Source organism: Giraffa tippelskirchi, chromosome 3 (genome assembly GCF_054371585.1).
Source record: "Giraffa tippelskirchi isolate mGirTip1 chromosome 3, T2T-mGirTip1v1.2.pri, whole genome shotgun sequence".
Classification (NCBI taxonomy): Eukaryota; Metazoa; Chordata; class Mammalia; order Artiodactyla; family Giraffidae; genus Giraffa; species Giraffa tippelskirchi.
In genome coordinates this window covers 11,867,839-11,887,774 of record NC_137277.1, presented here as the reverse complement: position 1 = coordinate 11,887,774, position 19,936 = coordinate 11,867,839, and the positions used below count along the sequence as shown (strand labels likewise).

Here is a 19,936-nt window from a genome sequence, read left to right as displayed (position 1 = left end):
TTCAGCCTGAAGAACATCCTCTGGCATTTATTGTGGTGGAGGCTGTGGGCAACAGATGCCCTTAGGTCTTGTCAACTTGAGAATGTTTTCATTTTGCCCTTGTATTTGAAGGGTATTTTCTCCAGATGGAGAATTCTGAGTTGACAGATTTTTATTCCTGCCTCAGCACTTTAAAGATGTTGTTCCATTGTCTGCTGGTCTCCATTGATCTTTGGTTTTTAGCGGTGTGATGACAATGTGCCCAGGCATAGTTTTCTCTTTATTTATCCTATTTTGGTTTTGCTGAACTTCCTGGATTTGTTACTCGTATGTTTTTCATCAAATTTAAGGGTTTTGGCCATTCTTTCTTCAAATATTTTTCAGTCCTAGCCTTACTCTCTTCTCCTGAGAATCATTTGCTGTTGCTCCGGAGGTTCCCTAAGTCTCTGTTCAATTCTTTCCAGTGTCTATCTGTAGATTGTATAGTCTCTATTAACCCATCTTTAATTGACTTTGTTTTTTTTTTTTTTTTTTTATTTTGCTTCTGTCATTTCCCTTCTGATGATAAGCCCATCCAGTGAATTTTCTATTTCAGTTGTAGAATTTCCATTTGATTCTATTTTATCATTTCTGTTTCTCTGCCAAAATTCCCTGTCTCAGATGACCCTAAGAGTTGAGCTCCATGTCTTGGCCCCAGACTCGAGTTTCCTTGTAAGAGAACAAAATAACAAGAGGAATTTGTTTAATGAGGAGCAGTTTCTAAACTCACTAGGAATGTCTGATGTATATATGTGATCAGAGTAGTGAGACTTAAATATTTTGGTATGTTACTTGCTGTGCTGTGTGACTTGTGGGGTTTTAGTTCTCCAAACAGGTATTGGACCCAGGTTCTTAACAGTAAAATGTCAGAGTCCTAACCACTGGACCATCAGGGAATTCCCTTAAATATTTTATTAAGTCTCTGTTGTTTGGGGCTTGTTTTAGGTCGCAAAGGAGTTTGGCTTCCAAAATAATGGCTTCTCAGTTTACATCAATAGAAACAAGACTGGAGAAATAACAGCGTCATCTAACAAATCCCTCAACCTGCTGAAGATCAAGTGAGTGCCCGAGAGGTGAAGGCGGGGAGTGGGGAGGGCATGCTGGCACTAGTTACCCGCCTGAAGTCACTGAGTTCTCCCCCATTTCCTTCTGCTACTGTGATTACAGTCTTGAATGTGGACCAGAGTGCAGGTGACCGTGCTGCTTGCCAGGTGTTTGGCAGCCATGCCGAATCTACAGTTACTGTTGAGCCGATGTGTTTGACTTGCAGAATTCAGGGATGTGCGTCACAGAGGAGGAGTTATAGTGTGTGTGCAACTGCACACTCAGCTGCTTCACTGCAGAGAAGGACCTTGAATGTAGCTCTGTGTGTAGTTCTGCCTTGAGACCTGCTTGGTAGGTCTGTGTTGTATTTCTTGCTGGCAAGACCCCTGGAATGCCTTAGAATTGATGGGTAATGTCAGAAGGAGTTTCTTGGGTACAGAGACCTGTTCTGTATTTTTAGTTTTATGGGAGCACAGCCATGTCCATTCGTTTATATGTTTTCATGCTCCAAGGGCAGGGCTGAGTGATTGTGACAGGCTGTCTGGTCTGCAAAGCCAAAAATATTTTACTGTCTGGCCCTTTATAGGAAAGGTTTGCCGACCCCTGTCTGAGCTGTGTGGGCACACCTGTTCACATATCAGTGAGCAGAACCCTTCAGGTCTTTGCTGTCCTTAGGTAGTGAGCAGGGAATTCTCCTATTTGGGTTACAGGTAGCCTGGCTGCTGTGACCACTAGTGAGGGTTTGGCTGGGCTTTGTTGGTACTTTGCTGTGTGCCTTTTACCAGTCAGAATAATAGGCTGTCTTGGCAATCTGTGTGGTCCATTTTAGATTCACAATTAGTATATTTTGGGGGGAAAATGCAATTTTAACATGAATTTATTTGTTCTTCAACGGATACTTGTTGGGCACCTGCTCATTGCCTGCCACTGTGATGATGTAAAGCCTTGTCCTGTGTATATTTGTTTCCAGTGAATGAGGGCTGTCTTTCCTCCCAGCTTGCCAAGGGTTTCTGCATCTTGAGAATCACTTCTGGTGGGTGTTACTCGGGTTTGGACTCACACCACTACTCCTGGCTGTGTGCCTGAATAGTCATCCAATCTCACTGGGCCCCTCCACCCTTGTCTGTTGAGGAGTAGGGGGCTTGCGCCTCCTCCACATGGTTGTCTGGTCCCTGCACAGGACAAGCACCGTGGAAGTGGCAGCTCTGTGTCTCAGAGCTATTCTGATGGCTGGACGCCAGGAAAGGGGGGCTGCAGAGTGAAACACCCTTGAGGCAAAGCTGTTCACCTGAGGTGCAGTCACACTTGGAGGGTGTGTCTTTCTGGGTGATCCTAGAGCGCGTCTTTTCAGTGATAGTTGTGATGCTTGCTGAGCAGCATGAGCGCAAACTTGAGAACCACGTCCTGTCACTGCTCGAGAGTTACCTGACCACGTCTGTAAGAGTCGGTCACCCAGAGCTCCTTGTGGGTCTCACTCCACTGCCTTTGTTGCCATTTTCACAATTCAACTGGCTATTCTAATTTTCTTATTCATTTGTAGGTTCTTTTTTTCCCTCCTGGCTGCTTTAAAGATCTTCTGTTGGTCTTGGGGTCCTGTGGTTTCTGTTTGACCTGCCCAGGTGTGGACTCGATGATTTGTTAGTTGCTTTGTGTAATTCTACCTGATGTAAAATGTGTTTTCTGTATCTGCAGATGAGGTCTAGAGAATTCTTCCCCATTATCTCTTTAAATATTATCTCTCCTTCAGTCTCTCTATTATTTCAGTGATGACATTTTTAACTTTTTTCTATTTGATTTCTTTCAGCCCTGGCTGTTAGCTCATGTGCTCACAGGGGCTTCTTCCCGGCTCCTGCTCTGCTCTCATGCTGGCCCCCAGGCTTCCAGTGAAGACTGCTGGGTTCCTTGGGGTTCTACCTTGGCCTGTCACACACCTGGTGCTTCCCTCTCGGGTCCTGAGGTGTCTGGAGTCTGTCTCTCCTGAGTGTGTTTAGGGTTTGTGAGGATCCTGTTGCACTGTTGCTGGTGTTGTCTAGCCTGTTCTAAGCAGGGGATTTGGGAAGAGCTGCTAAGTCTGCGGCCCCTTTGCCCACTCTCGGAGCCCCTGGTCATTGCAGATGGCCTCTTGTTGCTCACATTTTTCATTCCATTTCCAGCTGACATTCCATACATAAGTATATATTCTTTGTCTTAAATTCCACATCTGAAGTCTTTGGCTATCTAAATCTGTTGATTGTTTCCTGCCCTCTCCTGGTCCTGGTGGTTTGTTTCTCTTGTACATTTGGTGACCTTTTCTTGAAAGCTTGTATTTGGCCAAACTTGGTGTTAGGGGCCCTGAAGGATCTGGGGTTGTTGGCTTTGCTACTGAGAAGCATTTGTTTCTGTAAGCACAAGGGGGCGTTGTGGGCTCAGCACTCAAGTTAATTTCTGTCTTTGGTTTCCTGAACCAAGTAGCATCCCTAATTGTACCCTAGATGCTTGCAAGAGCAGGCCTTTGCGTTCATACTCGCAGGCAGTTTTGCCTACAGCATAGTGGATGGCAGCAGATAGGATTTCTCCTTGATCTGTTTTGTCAACTGGTAGGTTTTTTCGCAGCTATTGAGACATCTTCAGACATCTGGCTCTGTGTGGCATTTCAGGCTCAGCAACGCACTTTGGGCAGGCAGGCTCAAGGCCTCATTTCTGTTGCCCAGAGAACGACTATAAGCCAACCTCAGGGTTCCCGTTGTGGGCTGGCCATAGGTTCCCTCACTCTTCTTGTTTGAGCTGCTCTGGGTTTTTGGACCCTTGGGAGTTCTTTCTTTAGAGCTCCACAGTACATTTTAGAATGTGTTTGTTAAAACTGATGGAGCAGTTGAGCCAAGTATCCTGAAGCTGGAGGATGTTTAGGAATATCTCATTTGCTGTTAGACATAGACATCTTCGATTATAAGTTGACGGTCTTATCACCCTAAATTGTGAGAGGAAGAAGAGGGGCGAGCACACCCATTGAAGAGCTGCAGCCCAGCCTCCCTGTCCTGGCTGAGGCGCCTGTTCTGGTTGTCTCCGTTTGTTGGTTGGAGGCTGCAGGCTGTGCTTCCAGTCTTACTTCCTGCATGTGCCTCTTGTTGAGAGCAAGGAAATACTTACCCAGTGGTGGTGCTACAGCTTTTCCTCCCAGACAGGGGTTGTCTGATTGTCTCAGGACCCGCAGTGCTCCCAGGTGGGACTGTTCACTGGCCTCAGGCATGGTGGTAGGTCGGCAGTCAGGCTCTGCTGAAGTCTGCAGTGGGTCTGATGGGGAAAGGACGCTGTTCATATTGAAAATGATCGAAAACCAAATATTGCCCTTTGCAGTGTGAATCATGGCAGCCTTTGTAGAAAGCAGTACATCAGCAGCTTTAAGAACAAATAAAACTCCTGAAGTCTAATGTACCCTCTCTGGGAAATCTGCCCTGTGGCCGGGAGACCGTGCCATCTCTTGGTGGCATGGTGGTGGCAGGTCTCTCAGGTGCCTTGCCTGTCATGCGGGAGCAGCGAAGTGTATTATGGAGTGGCTTCACTGCAGAACGTTGACTAGAGGTAGACCATCGTTGGAGGGATTGTGTGAGAACAGTAAATGCAGAAAGTATGTATCTAATAATCTCAAGTTTGTACATTAGTGACGTGCATGTTACAGACACGTGTGTGAATGTAAAGAAAGAAGTGGAAGGATGGGCCCCAGGGAGGTAAATGAGGGAGCTAAAGAGAGGGCCAAGGAAGGAATGAGGGGAAGTGGGTGCCAAGCAGAGGAGGAGGAGGAGGGTAGAGGCTGTGCTGCTCCAGTGTCTGCTGAGATTGTGTGTCTTCTTTGTGGCACTAGGTGTGTCTGTGCTTGTGCAGCATAGGTCCTGCAGTGTGGTTGTAAGGAAGTTATGTTTCAGTCCAGAGAGCCTGTTGCTGACCTTGATAACGTGAAGAGGCACAGGGGAGACAGGAAAGGAGCACTCTACTCTCTTAAAATTGGAAGCCTTGCTGTCTAGGCCGTTGGGGTGGTTGGTGTTGGCTGTTTGCAGGTGTCAGAGGTTTTCACATGAGTTGATCTTCTGTGCAGCTCAGGTTGTGAAGAAAGGAAGACAGCCTCAACTTACATTTATTGTTTGAACAGGCATGGAGATCTGTTGTTCCTATTTCCCTCGAACCTTGCGGGACCATCATCTGAGATGGAGACGTCGGCCCCACAGGGGTTGAAGGCCTGTGGTGCTCCCAACGTGGTGGAAGATGAGATTGACCAGTACCTCAGCAGGCAGGATGGGAAGATCTACAGGAGCCGCGACCCACAGCTGTAAGTGCCCTCGGGGCCACAGGGTCAGTCAAGTGAAATGTCTGTAATGTGTCCTGATGAAGAAATGTAAGTTTCGAGTTTGACCATCTGTTTTCAACTTACATCTCACTGAAGTTTTTCTGTGAGCTTTTTCTCATTGTGAATCTCAAACTGTGCTCCACATGTATTTTAAAAGTTTTAAAGTGGTGAGAACTAAGAGATTTGAAAGAAGGGAGGAGCTTTAAACCAAGTGCTGTCTGTGGTGTGCCCCTGAAATACCTGGAGGCACATGCGGAGTGGGCTTTAGCAAGTGTGACAGGGTGGAGGGAGTGGTACCCTGGCACCTGCTGGCACAGGTCCTCACTCACATTGTCTTGTTTAATTCTCGTGGACGAAGCTCAACCTTCCGTACTCAGGCTCTTTCCGTTCTTCTAGGAAACGTTTCATTTGCTAAAGGTGCTGCTCCCTTCGAAATGTTCACTTTTCACTGAGGATTGTGTGAAATGCTTATGCTTGTGTACATTTGTTTATTTTAGATTTTTTGCTGTTCTTTTTAAGGAGATTGGTTAGAAACATCCGAGTTCACACTCTGATGGAAAACTGAGTGAAGGTTGTCTCTGCAGTGGAGTGTGTAACTGCATCACTCTGCAAGCATGACATTGAGATATTGGAATTCAACATGCTGCATTAGGAACTTGTATATCTCAGAGGGCCCCAGAGACTGCTGAGATGCAGTTGGCATGGAACCACTCTGTGGCTGTGGCCATCAGTCAGCTCTCCGCCCGTATTTGCATTCCTCCCAGGGACGCAGGGTGGCTCCTACCCTGATCAGTGTTTGTGAGGCCTCATTAGAAATCTTTTTCAGAGTTCATGTGCCTCCATGTGCATCAGTTGGAAGAGCCTGCCTGCTGGGAGATCCAGGCCCTTTTTGCTCTGAAATACAGAACGAGGTGCACCTGAGAGTTCTCACCCCATGTGGACAGTGCTGTGACTGCGCCTGTCAGCACCCTCGCCACCCTAGCACATCCCCACTGACCTACCCTGTGCAGACTGAAACCCACAGAGCCAAGTGATCTTTTCATCCTTTTTTCCAAAATACGCGCGCAGAGTGGGTGTTTTCCACACTTGAGCTATTTATGTACCATTCTCAGGGTTTTTGCCACATCCACATACCAACTTTCTAAGTCTTGACCTAACATTTTTATTTAAATTGATTTTAAATTCATTCACTTTTGCTTTTAGTTTGTGTCATTTTAAGCAGTTAATATCCATGGAATCACAGATTTAATGCACAGGTCAGTAGTTTTTAATACACACCAAAACATTAAACTGTTAGAAGCTCTTCACTATGTATCATTTCAGATAATGTCACGTGGATGGGGCAGCATTTCATTAGGTGTGACGTGCATTGTGAGTATCAGCATGCAAGGAGGCGGAAGAGCAGGTGCTGACACTGTGCGTTTCTCTTCCCTTCGCTCTAGGTGCCGGCATGGGCCTCTGGGGAAGTGCGTGCACTGCGTTCCTCTCGAGGTGAGAGTCCACGCAGAGTGAGTTCCCAGAGCCGTCTCCACACTTCCTCTAAGTCCCTGGGCTGGGTCGGAGTGGTTCAAGGAACTTACCTATTTATTGCCCTGGGCCTCATAGTCCCCCTAGTGCAGGCTGCACTGAGAGGATGAGCCTTTATTTATGGGAGTGACCTTCTGGGTGGATTATGAACAGCTGGGACAGGGTATTGCTGTGATAAAGGGGCAGCATTTACACTGGGTTCCCTGGACAATCCTTTTAAAACCTGACACAAAGCTGGGCCTGGCGGTTTTCGTGTTCATGATCGTTTTGATTTACTTTGTCCTGAATCTCATGTCTCTAACTGATTTGTCCTGGTGAGATTGAGAGTTACCATAATAATGCTGACTTGTGACTGGTTAACACTGAATTTACGGCAGGAAGGCCAACCTGATTTTCTTCGTGAGGCTCCTCTTGCTTCATCTTGTGGCTTTTTTTTTTTTTTAGCAAAAGTTACTTGATACTTACTTGACTTAGATCATTTTCTATTTAATAGAGATTCATTTCAGTCTTGAAAAGCTAACTAGTACCCAGAGAAGAACTTGGTTCTGACCTAGAACAATAGTGAGGACCCAGCACCAGTTCTCCCTCGCTGCCCACCTGCCTCAGGGCTGGGCAGGCAGAGGCTGCGGCCGTGACCCTGGTGCAGGCACGTGACTCTGTTGCCTGTGTTTTGGCAGCCGTTTGACGAGGACTATCTAAACCACCTGGAGCCTCCCGTGAAGCACATGTCCTTCCACGCCTACATCCGGAAGCTGACCGGAGGGGCCGACAAGTAAGCAGCTCGAATGTGGGGGTGGCAGCCGTTGGCTTTGAGGCGCAGAAGTTCATTTTCTGTCACTTGCACACGTGGCTTAAAGCCCCTTGGCGTATGAGTGAGAGAAGTAAAGATCAAAGTCTGGGCGTGCATTGTTTGAATTTGTGAATCTTGTCCTGATTCTAGAAGAGGAAACAAGTGGGTGGAGACTCTGGTGCCTGCTGTAGTCTGCAGTGCCCAGTGCATGGGCAGAGGCCAGGCTAGTGGTGGCCACTGTGGAGCCCGGGGGTACCTTGGCAACCTTCTCTCAGGTGTGTGGTGTCCTGGCAGCTAGTTGTTTGTGAAGATGGATGAGATGAGGCATGGCAGTGGCCAGTCTTGTGTCTGTGGAGTCTGAGCCCACCTTCCCTTTGCTTTTTGGAAAACCTGAACCACCTCCCCCCAGTCCTCTTGGCTCCCCTGTTTCACAGCCCCTGTCAGCCCTTTGTCCTGGAGCCTGCCTCGTTAGCAGCTCAACTTCACAGCCATAGTAAGGCCGAGGTAGGGTGTCATCCCTGGCTTGGCCTCTGGTGCCTCAGCGTTGCTGTCTGCAGGCTCGGCCAGGCGGGCACCAGGGATGCAGGTGGGCAGTGGGGCCGGCTGGCTCTTAGAGAGCAGCTGTGACAGTGCCAGCTGAGAGCACTTTGATTTCTTCTGAATTATATCAAGTCCTTGCCGTGCAGCCCCATCCTGCTGATGTGTTCACCTCACCAAAAAGGAACGGACTTCTTACTGGGATTTTATGATTCCTACCCATGCATCAAGAGGAGATGGTGGCTGAATCCAAGTCAGCAACATTTCACGAAGAATTTCATGTTCGCCTGCTTGTAGTTTTTCTCTGACAGCCTGCTGACATCCTGAAATGACTTTTAAAAAATGTTAGACCAGGAAAAAAAAATCCCACCAGAAGCCTATTCTTGCTTTGTCCGTAGGGTAAGCTCTGAAGCTGTCTGGACCAGAGCATGAGTATGCTGAGGTCTGCTGGCCTTTTGTCAGTCTAGGTCAAGGGCTTGCTTGTTGCTGTCGTTAACACGCAGGCTTGGTGGTAACCCTTGCTTCCCAAGTGCCATCATTTTCATGATGCTGCTGGCTTGTGGGGACAGTGCTGATCACTGGGCCGTTTGTGAACAGGAAAGCGACGGAGGTTGCAGTCAGTTGTGCAGGCTCACCCTCAGGTCCATAGTGGGGCCCAGGACATCCTCACTGACCAAAAGCAGAGTGGCGATATCTTTGTTATGTATCCTAATCATGTTTTTTCTATGGATAAGAATTTTGTACAGAAATCTTAAGTACTAGACTCATTACTTAAATATTTCTGTTAAGTCAATGAAATTTAAAAAGAGTTTCATTTTCTCTCAGAGGCATAGGTTAAATCTATATATTCAGCAGTACTCTTGAAAATCTTCATAGATGTTAGTGATAGTGAAAACGAACTGTTTTTGTCAGAAATAATTCTGAATCCTGTACAGTCTTAAGTGTACAGGACAGAAGCTAGAATTCTAGCACATTTTCCCTGCTGTTGCTACCATGTGCTTAGCTCCTGAGAACCCTGTTCAGGAAGTGTAAGATATCTTACATTTTATTTCCAGCCTCCTGCTAAACTTTTCACCATTGTAATGTTTAATTAAGTTGCATTTTCTTGTTCAGGGGGAAATTTGTTGCTCTGGAGAACATCAGTTGCAAGATTAAATCAGGGTGTGAGGGACACCTTCCATGGCCTAACGGCATCTGTACTAAGTGCCAGCCAAGTGCCATCACGCTGAACAGACAGGTGAGATGTTGGCTGTGTCCATCTGGGTGCAGAAAGCAGTATATTTGTGTTCATGGCTGAGGAAAGATCTCTAACTCCTTCAAGCATAGAGGGGAGCCTTCAGTTTTCTGTCTTGTTGGCTTGTGTGGAGGCAAAATTTTCTTGGTGACTGTTTAAAATGCTCAGTGGTTGTGACTTTGCCTTTTAAGAACCTGTGGCTCTGGAAGTTGGCTAAGGCTCAACTATGAACAGAACTGTCCTGGGACCAGCTCAGGACATCTTTCCAAGCCAGGTTAAGAAGGGAACTGTGCTCAGGAAGGAGTCTGGGCTCAAGAGGGAGCTCAGGGAAAACTTTGTGTAGTTATTCTGGCCTTTTCCCCTCTTATTGTCAAGCCCTCCACGAATAGCTCACCTCATCTTTCCCTTGCTGCTGCCAGCCCATGTTAGCTGCTTAGAATTCCATGGCCTCCTTGACTGAGAACCTTTCTCCTTTTCTTTCTCTCCTTCCTTCCATCCATCCCTCTAGTTCTCTTTTTTCTTTCTTTCTGTCTTAATTTCTTTTTGAAAACTTTTTGACTTAGAAAATGTGAAAACCTGCATTTTAGATGAAATCTCAGTAAGGTTTTTTTTTTTTGGCCATGCTGTGTGGGATCGAACACTCCCCCTTGCAGTGGAAGTGAAGAGTCTTAACCACTGGACCGCTAGGGATGTCCCCCAGTGAGATTAATTTGAATTAATTTATTGAGGAATCCCACCCTTACCCCTTCTGCCCACTAAAATCTGAAGTAGTCTTAAGGGCAGAGCACATTCTTAAAGTCTTGTGCTAAAAGAATCAATTATTTTTTATTGAGTGTTTGAATTTAACCTGTTATTGTTAACTCTACAGAAATACAGACATGTGGACAACATCATGTTTGAGAATCATACAGTTGCTGACCGCTTCCTTGACTTCTGGAGGAAGACGGGGAACCAGCACTTCGGGTACTTGTATGGACGGTACACGGAGCACAAAGACATTCCTCTTGGTATCAGGGCTGAAGTAGCTGCAATTTATGAGCCTCCTCAGGTAGACGTGAACAGGATTTACAGTCTGTGGGTCTCTATTGCTTTGTTTTGACTGCTCTATGGGATGCTTTTTTCAGATTGCTTGTTGCTTTTCTTACTGAATCATTTGCCACAGTCTGTAGACACTCAAACACACTCAAAAAGAACATTTGGTGAGTAAGACCATAACCCCTAAATATTTCAGTGTATGTTTCCAAAGAATAAGGACACATTCTTATATAACAAGTGCATTGAGCAATTTAAGTAAGTTGAGCTTTGATAGCGATCTAATCTGCCATCTTATTCCACTTTTGTCAGTTCCCCCAAAAGTGTCATAAAGTTGCTGTCTTCTGATTCTCTATCTCTTCTGCCCATGCCTACAATCACCTATCCTAGGAATTATAAAGTTAGAGTCACAAAATTACTCTAGTTCTTTATCTTACGCCACACGTGTAACTTAATAACAGTATGAAGATTACCATCAGTGTAGGACTGAAAACAGTTTAGAATTGTTTAGGTGGAAGGGGAGGGTATATCCCACTAGGGTTCAGCAGTTGGTTTCTGTGTTTAAAGTCACCTGGAAGATCTTCTCTGTATGATTATGTCACCAACAGGTTATAACCAACATTTATATTCATTTTATTTTCAGTATTTAGGGATTGGTTTTATATATATGTGTTTAAGTTTGTACAATTATGTAAAACTTTTATATGGTTGTGTAATATATATGTAGTATATTTATATTATTTTATTATATATAATAAGTTTACTACAAGAGTGAAGACTGGAACTGTATTGCATCCTGGTTTATGATGTGTTGAGATAGTTAGGAGAGAGTCTTGTTCCTGCAGGTTACTGTGACGCAAAAACACAAAAATGCAATGCACTGAGGCATGAACAGAGGAACAAATGGAACATAGTAAATATGAGGCTGAATTAGGTGGTGGGTATATAGGTGTTCACTACTGATTCTTTAAACTTGGTTGTATGCCTGAAATTTTTTATTTTAAAAAAGAAAAAAATTTGCACGTTTGCCAAGTGAGATCTACAAACAACGTCTTCCCTTTTATCTGATTTCCTCCCTCCCCTACAGGTAGCCCTCACTTTAAACAATTTTTGGCTTAGATCTGTAAAGTTTGATTTTTTTTTTTTTTTTTTTTTTTTTTTAGTATAAGTGGGTACATAGATACTACTGTCTTCTCCTTTATCTCTAGTGGGCTTCATGCCATACACATGTGTGTCACCTTGTGCTATGTTCTGGAGATCTTGCCGTGACTGGTTTACTTCTTTTTTTAATAAACCAGGGTCTGGAACTGCAGGCCTTGTGGCCTGTGCAGGTGTGTGGCTCCTGTAGAGATACCATTTCTTCCCTGGGTGTATTTATACAGATTGTGTGTCATCTACCCCCTTGACATTCTTGTTATTTATTGAAAGCCACAGAGGAAGTGTTGAACCAGGCCTTCTGTGATGGTTCACTTGCAAAGACATGGAAGATGGCAGTAGGTGCTCACCCAGAGACCCTGCTTGTCCAACCGTTCAGGTGCTCAATGTGCTCCGTGAGCGGGATCTGCTTTTGGAAGCACATGATGTTCCAGTTCAGCTTTGAGGAGAGCCCTTTCATGAAGTATTTTAACAGTTCTGTTAAGAGTATGATTGAACAAAAAATGGGATCAGAAGCCTTTGGGGTTGAAACTACTAACAGCATCATCAGAGCTCCCAAATTGGGGATCCTGGAGGTTGAAACATTTGACCTCTAATAACCTTCAGCTCATTAGAAGTTGAAGCTCATGATGCCACATGTCATGAAACAAAAATCCTTAGGTTTGTTCTGAGTTTGTGCTTTGACCTGTGCTCTGGAGGTATTAATCATCTCCATATGGGTCATACCCAGCAACATAAAGTTCTTTTGTTATTTTGCCAGGGTTTGACTAATTTACAAGGATATACTCAATTAGCATAACTCAATTTAGAATTACCTTCACTTTCCTGTTTCATAGCCATGTCTTCTGGTCAGTATGATGCTTAACCTATGAGCTGCATTTTGGTGCAGATTAAAGATTTCAGCAAGCTTTGTCTACTGCAAGAAGTGGGGTCCTATGGCCAGTGTAGGTTGCATGTGAGCCAGCCCAAGCCTCTCACTGCCCCAAGCTGAGCACTCTCCTCACCAGTCAACAGGATACCCATTTCAGGTGCCCTTTTGTTGGCTTAGAGTGTGTTTATATTTTGTGCTCTCTCACTCTGCCTTGCCCGTGAAGCTAAGCACTGTCCCTGTAGAAGTTGTGTGCAGATTTTCCAAGGCTGTTTTCTGGGAATGAAGGTTACTTTGCAACTCTAACCTTGCCTAATCTAGCCAAGCTTACTTGGAGTTAAACTATTTATCCAGGGGAGTTTTGAAACTAACTTCTTTTCCAAACAAAGGAACCTTAAGGTGTAGAGAGCCTTCTCTAGTCCTGAACAACCACACGTTTCATGTGGAGCTGCTAACGTGAACCAGCCTGAATATTGCCTTTTCGTGTTCTCTGACTCTTGATTAAAAGCAAAGCCGAGCCCTAGAAGGAAAGAGCCTGGAGGGCTTGGCTTGTGTATCTGGTTGAGCATTTTTGCTGCCGAAAATCTCCTTTTTGGCAAGGGAGATTGGTGCTCCTTTGTGACAACCGACCAGAAATGGAGCAGAGCTGCTTGCTGCTTTTCTGAACCCCTCCTCCAAATCCATCTTCTCTTTTTAACACCTCACAGATTGGTACACAGAATAGCTTGGAGCTTCTTGAAGACCCAAAGGCCGAGGTGGTTGATGAAATTGCTGCCAAACTTGGCCTGAGGAAGGTACTGAGACATTTTTTTTGTCCTTGAGTGAGGACCTGGGCTCTGTGTTGGGGACATCTAGGTGGGTCACTTGGCCAGGCCTGATCTGGGACTGAACTCCCAGCTGCTCAAGGTCAGATGCAGGCCCTGCATGTTTTGAAGCCTTGCTTGTGTTTATTGGGTGCCTAAAAAAGGATGCCAGTGTAGGGACTGTTATATGTAAATCCACCAGACATACTTCTTGCGGATTGCCTCAAAGTGGGCCAGGAAGGAAGCAGCAGGAGCAAGACCCCTACTTCTGTTGCAGGGGACCTGATGCCAGGCTCTGTGTCCCACCTGCCTGCTAAGGTACATCCTTCTGGGTCTGAGCTCTCCCTTCACGTGTCAGTCTGCACTGATCATTTTCTGTCCCCTGCACTTGGAGATTCTGGTGGTTCCTCTTTGGTCCTCATTGACCCTCCTGTTTGTAATTGAGGCATCTGAGCATATAAGCCTTGCTAGTTTTCTGGGCAGGTAGAAGACGGAGGGTTTTCTTTTTGAATCTGTTTGTCTAGTTTATCTCACATCTTTGGTAGAGTTCCTAGGAACTATAAAGATGACTTTTTATAGATAATGTTGAAATGTGAATTTGAACACATCTTAGAAATTCACTATTAATAGCTATGTAAGTTTTATCCTTTGTTTCCTAATCAATTTAGACAGAGAGAAATAGACTCCATACAGATAAATGGGGGAAGACTGGAAATGTGCCTTACAACCCAGGAATGCTATGGAGCAAAGTTCCTGCATCATTTTAAGAAAAAAGCTCTTGTTGTTTCTAACAAGGAGTCAGTATCATGATTTAAGGGCATATTTTGGTTTAAATTCTGAAAGTTTCTCGTGTTGAAAAGAGAAATCAGTGTTTTTTTTTTTAACCTGTTACTGTTATAAATGTTTGGTTCATGATAGAGTAGAAGATCTTAAAATTACTTAAATGCCTTTCTCCAAACACTAGTCCTTAGCCCTTATCTCAGCTTGATTTTGATTCTGTTTTGTTTAATGTTAAATTACATTTATCCCTAAAGTCTCATTTTCTCCATTGCCATCCTCCTTGGGGGTTTTGTTCATTTGGGCATTTTTAAAGAAAATGAAAGTCTCTTGATTTGGCTGGTCATGTCTGCAGGAGATGCAGTTGAGGAGTTTCATGTCAGGGTTGTTCTGGAGAGGGTCACAGGCACCAGATCACTTCTTTGAAGGATAGAAATGGGTGTGTGTCTGAATTCCATCACCGCTCTTCAACCTCCCAGCCAGGTTCTGGTTCAGGAATGGTAACCAGCTGTGAGGTTCATGGGCACAGCAGGGCCAGGGTTCACAGAGCACATGGACAGGTACTGTTGCTGTAGCAGGACATGCCAGGGAGGCTGACCGTGCCGAGGTCTGGGATTGGCGTTTCAGATCCCTGTACCCTCAGATGCCTCCTTCAGCCCTGCACTGGAGCTCAGAGGAGCAGCTGGGTGAAGTCTCTGTTGTGTTTTTTCTTTTAAGTGCATTCTCTAGGGAGTATGTCCTCTTGTCTTAGGGAGAAAGCCCTAGCATCTGAAGTGGCACTGTCTTTATTTGGTTGTTCGTTGTTTCTCCTTCTCTCCAGAGTGCCAATTCCCTTTTCACTGATATTCTGTTAGTTTTGTCCACCCCAGGGTCCCCTGCACCTAGCACAGTGCTGGGCCCAGAGGTGGTGCTGAGTCTTAGTTTCTAACACATAAATGAGCTTTGCTCCTTTGCCCTCATCTCCACCTGGCAGCATCAGGGGGAGGACAGCCAGTGTCAGCTGAGCACTGTTTGAGAGCCCTGGTTTGGACAATGGCTTAGCTGAGGAGCTGACTCACCTAGAAAGACAGGACTGACTCCCAGGAGTCTTCTCTCTGGGCAGAAGCTAGAAGGCATTCGTCACCTGTTTCAGGGAGAGACTCAGAAGGTATTTTTCTCTGTTATGCAGGTTGGCTGGATATTTACAGACCTTGTCTCAGAAGATACTCGGAAGGGTACAGTTCGATACAGTCGAAATAAGGTGAGATGGGGCAGGGATGTTTGCTTGGCGGGACCTTGTTACAGACCAGCTCTGGGCTGCACTCTTGGGCATCTCTGCACAGCTTACGTTTTTAGACCACATTATTTTCAACACATTGTTCTTGATAAATTAAAGCTGAGTCTGTTCATTCTGTCTTGGAAATCAAAACCCTCCTTATCTTTATAGAGCCCTGCCTTTCATAGGTCTTTTCATACTGTTCATGGGGTTCTCAAGGCAAGAATACTGAAGTGGTTTGCCATGCCCTTCTCCAGTGGACCACAATCTGTCAGACCTCTCCACCATGACCCATCCGTCTTGGGTGGCCCCACACGGCATGGCTTAGTTTCATTGAGACAGACAAGGCTGTGGTCCGTGTGATCAGATTAGCTAGTGTTCTGTAGTTTTAGTTTTAGTGTGTCTGCCCTCTGATGCCCTCTCGCAACACTTACCGTCTTACTTGGGTTTCTCTTACCTTGGGCCTTGGGTAATTCCTCTTGCCGCCGCCACCGCCACCGCCGCTGCCGCCGGCCCCAGCCCCTGGCCCGGCCTAGCCCCTGTCGGCCACCGCCCCCGACCCCCGGCCCGGCCTAGCCCCTCTCGGCCGCCTAGTCCACTGGAGAAGGGCATGGCAAACCACTTCAGTATTCTTGCCTTGAGAACCCCATGAACAGTATGAAAAGGCAAAAGGATAGGACACTGAAAGATGAACTCCCCAGGTCAGTAGGTGCCCAATATGCTAATGGAGATCAGTGGAGAAATAACTCCAGAAAGAATGATGGGATGGAGCCAAAGCAAAAACAATACCCAACTGTGGATGCGACTGGTGATAGACGCAAAGTCCGATGCTGTAAAGAGCAATATTGCATAGGAACCTGGAATGTTAGGTCCATGAATCAAGGCAGACTGGAAGTGGTCAAACAGGAGATGGCAAGAGTGAACGTTGACATTCTAGGAATCAGCGAACTAAGATGGACTAGAATGGGTGAATTCAACTCAGATGCCAATTATATCTACTACTGTGGGCAAGAATCCCTTAGAAGAAATGGAGTAGCCATCATGGTCAACAAAAGAGTCCAAAATGCAGTACTTGGATGCAATCTCAAAAACGACAGAATGATCTCTGTTCGTTTCCAAGGCAAACCATTCAATATCACGGTAATCCAAGTCTATGCCCCGACCAGTAACGCCGAAGAAGCTGAAGTTGAACGGTTCTATGAAGACCTACAAGACCTTCTAGAACTAACACCCAAAAAAGATGTCCTTTTCATTATAGGGGACTGGAATGCAAAAGTAGGAAGTCAAGAAACACCTGGCGTAACAGGCAAGTTTGGCCTTGGAGTACAGAATGAAGCAGGGCAAAGGCTAATAGAGTTTTGCCACGAGAACGCACTGGTAATAGCAAACACCCTATTCCAACAACACAAGAGAAGACCCTACACGTGGACATCACCAGATGGTCAACACCGAAATCAGATTGATTATATTCTTTGTAGCCAAAGATGGAGAAGCTCTATACAGTCAGCAAAAACAAGACCAGGAACAGACTGTGGCTCAGATCATGAACTGCTTATTGCCAAATTCAGACTTAAATTGAAGAAAATAGGGAAAACCACTAGACCATTCAGGTATGACCTAGATCAAATCCCTTATGAGTATACAGTGGAAGTGACAAATAGATTTAAGGGACTAGACCTGATAGACAGAGTGCCTGATGAACTATGGACAGAGGTTCGTGACATTGTACAAGAGACAGGGATCAAGAAAATCCCCATGGAAAAGAAATGCAAGAAAGCAAAATGGCTGTCTGAGGAGGCCTTACAGATAGCTGGGAAGAGAAGAGAAGCAAAAAGCAAAGGAGAAAAGAAAAGATATTCTCATCTGAATGCAGAGTTCCAAAGAATAGCAAGGAGAGATAAGAAAGCCTTCCTCAGCGATTAGTGCAAACAAATAGAGGAAAACAACAGATTGGGAAAGACTAGAGACCTCTTCAAGAAAATTAGAGATACCAAAGGAACATTTCATGCAAAGATAGGCTCGATAAAGGACAGAAATGGTATGGACCTAACAGAAGCAGAAGATATTAAGAAGAGGTGGCAAGAATACACAGAAGAACTGTACAAAAAAGATCTTCACGACCCAGATAATCACGATGGTGTGATCACTCACCTAGAGCCAGACATCCTGGAATGTGAAGTCGAGTGGGCCTTAGAAAGCATCATTACGAACAAAGCTAGTGGAGGTGATGGAATTCCAGTCGAGCTATTTCAAATCCTCAAAGGTGATGCTGTGAAAGTGCTGCACTCGATATGCCAGCAAATTTGGAAAACTCAGCAGTGGCCACAGGACTGGAAGAGGTCAGTCTTCGTTCCAATCCCAAAGAAAGGCAATGACAAAGAATGCTCGAACTACCGCACAATTGCACTCATCTCACATGCTAGTAAAGTAATGCTCAAAATTCTCCAAGCCAGGCTTCAGCAATACGTGAACCGTGAACTTCCAGATGTTCAAGCTGGTTTTAGAAAAGGCAGAGGAACCAGAGATCAAATTGCCAATATCCGCTGGATCATCAAAAAAGCCAGAGAGTTCCAGAAAAACATCTATTTCTGCTTTATTGACTATGCCAAAGCCTTTGACTGTGTGGATCACGATAAACTGTGGAAAATTCTGAAAGAGATGGGAGTACCAGACCATCTGACCTGTCTCTTGAGAAACCTGTATGCAGGTCAGGAAGCAACAGTTAGAACTGGACATGGAACAACAGACTGGTTCCAAATAGGAAAAGGAGTACGTCAAGGCTGTATATTGTCACCCTGCTTATTTAACTTCTATGCAGAGTACATCATGAGAAACGCTGGGCTGGAAGAAACACAAGCTGGAATCAAGATTGCCGGGAGAAATATCAATAATCTCAGATATGCAGATGACACCACCCTTATGGCAGAAAGTGAAGAAGAACTAAAGAGCCTCTTGATGAAGGTGAAGGAGGAGAGTGAAAAAGTTGGCTTAAAGCTCAACGTTCAGAAAACTAAGATTATGGCATCTGGTCCCATCACACCATGGGAAATAGATGGGGAAACAGTGGAAAGAGTGTCAGACTTTACTTTTTTGGGCTCCAGAATCACTGCTGATGGTGACTGCAGCCATGAAATTAAAAGACACTTACTGCTTGGAAGGAAGGTTATGGCCAACCTAGATAGCATGTTTAAAAGCAGAGACATTACTTTGCCAACAAAAGTCCGTCTAGTCAAGGCTATGGTTTTTCCAGTGGTCATGTATGGATGTGAGAGTTGGACGGTGAAGAAAGCTGAGCGCCGAAGAATTGATGCTTTTGAACTGTGGTGTTGGAGAAGACTCTTGAGAGTCCCTTGGACTGCAAGGAGATCCAATCAATCCATCCTAAAAGAGATGAATCCTGGGTGTTCATTGGAAGATCTGATGTTGAAGCTGAAGCTCCAATACTTTGGCCACCTCATGCGAAGGGTTGACTCATTGGAAAAGACCCTAATGCTGGGTAGGATTGGGGGCGGGAGGTGAAGGGGACGACAGAGGATGAGATCGTTGGATGGCATCACCGACTCAATGAACATGGGTTTGGGTAGACTCCGGGAGTTGGTGATGGACAGAGGCCTGGCGTGTTGCAATTCATGGGGTCGCAGAGAGTCGGACACGACTGAGCGACTGAACTGAACTCAACTGAACTTCATAGGTCAGCCCATGAGGTAAATTGCCTTGTGCTTCTGGCCTTACTGGTTACAAGTGGTTTTCTGTGAGGGGTTGGTAACAGGAAGTGTAGCTACTTGTTTCACTGTAGTTTGTGACATGTCATAGTTTAGTTCTTAATATTTTCTAAAGAAGAAATAGAAGCATATTTTGACATGATGCTGTAGAACTTGATATGCTGGTTTTCTTTTCTTAGGACACCTATTTCCTGAGTTCAGAAGAATGTATCACTGCAGGAGACTTCCAAAATAAGCATCCCAACATATGTCGCCTATCTCCAGATGGACATTTTGGATCCAAGTTTGTTACTGCAGTGGCTACAGGTATAAATGGAGGCAGAGTTACATTATAACCATTACTACCTTGTCAATAGGTTTTGTTCCTCTTTGCATTCTTTTTTAGGCTTTTTTTTTTGCCTCACCCTGGTACCAGGCCTGAATGGATACAGGAAGGAAAGGATTAAATCGCGTCAAGTCTGTGTTTAGCCTGCTCTGCTACCCAGTTGTTGTTTTAGTCACCAAGTCATGTCTGATTCTGCAACCCTGTGGCCTGTAACCCCACCAGGCTCCTCTGCCATGGGATTTTCTCAGGCAAGAGTACTGGAGTGGGTTGCCATTTCCCTCTTCAGGGGATCTTCCCGACCTAGGGATCAAACTTGGATCTCCTGCATTGGCAGGTGGATTCTTTACTACTGAGCAACCAGAAAAGCCCTGCATTCTTAACGTAGTTACAATAGATTTTCTTAATGAGCCTGTGAGACATGAAATTCTTCTTTCTGCTTTGTGGCAGAAATCCTGAACTCAGCATTGCCCAAAACTATTCATACTAGAATCGTGACGTCAGTTTAGCCCTCCTCTAGTGCACTCTCTTAGC

General features: G+C 45.2%; 1 protein-coding gene across 2 annotated transcripts in view; it reads left to right on the top strand.

Moving 5' to 3' along the window:
* NPLOC4 (NPL4 homolog, ubiquitin recognition factor) overlaps positions 1-19,936 on the top strand; it is a 53,964-nt gene that overhangs the window by 9,022 nt on the left and 25,006 nt on the right. For both annotated transcript variants that reach the window (XM_081576277.1, XM_081576276.1), the window contains exons 3-11: positions 964-1,076; positions 5,186-5,362; positions 6,823-6,871; positions 7,585-7,679; positions 9,348-9,471; positions 10,337-10,516; positions 13,231-13,317; positions 15,272-15,343; positions 19,260-19,386. In XM_081576277.1, the coding sequence (XP_081432403.1) occupies positions 964-1,076; positions 5,186-5,362; positions 6,823-6,871; positions 7,585-7,679; positions 9,348-9,471; positions 10,337-10,516; positions 13,231-13,317; positions 15,272-15,343; positions 19,260-19,386 (1,024 nt within the window). The remainder of the gene's footprint in view (positions 1-963; positions 1,077-5,185; positions 5,363-6,822; positions 6,872-7,584; positions 7,680-9,347; positions 9,472-10,336; positions 10,517-13,230; positions 13,318-15,271; positions 15,344-19,259; positions 19,387-19,936) is intronic.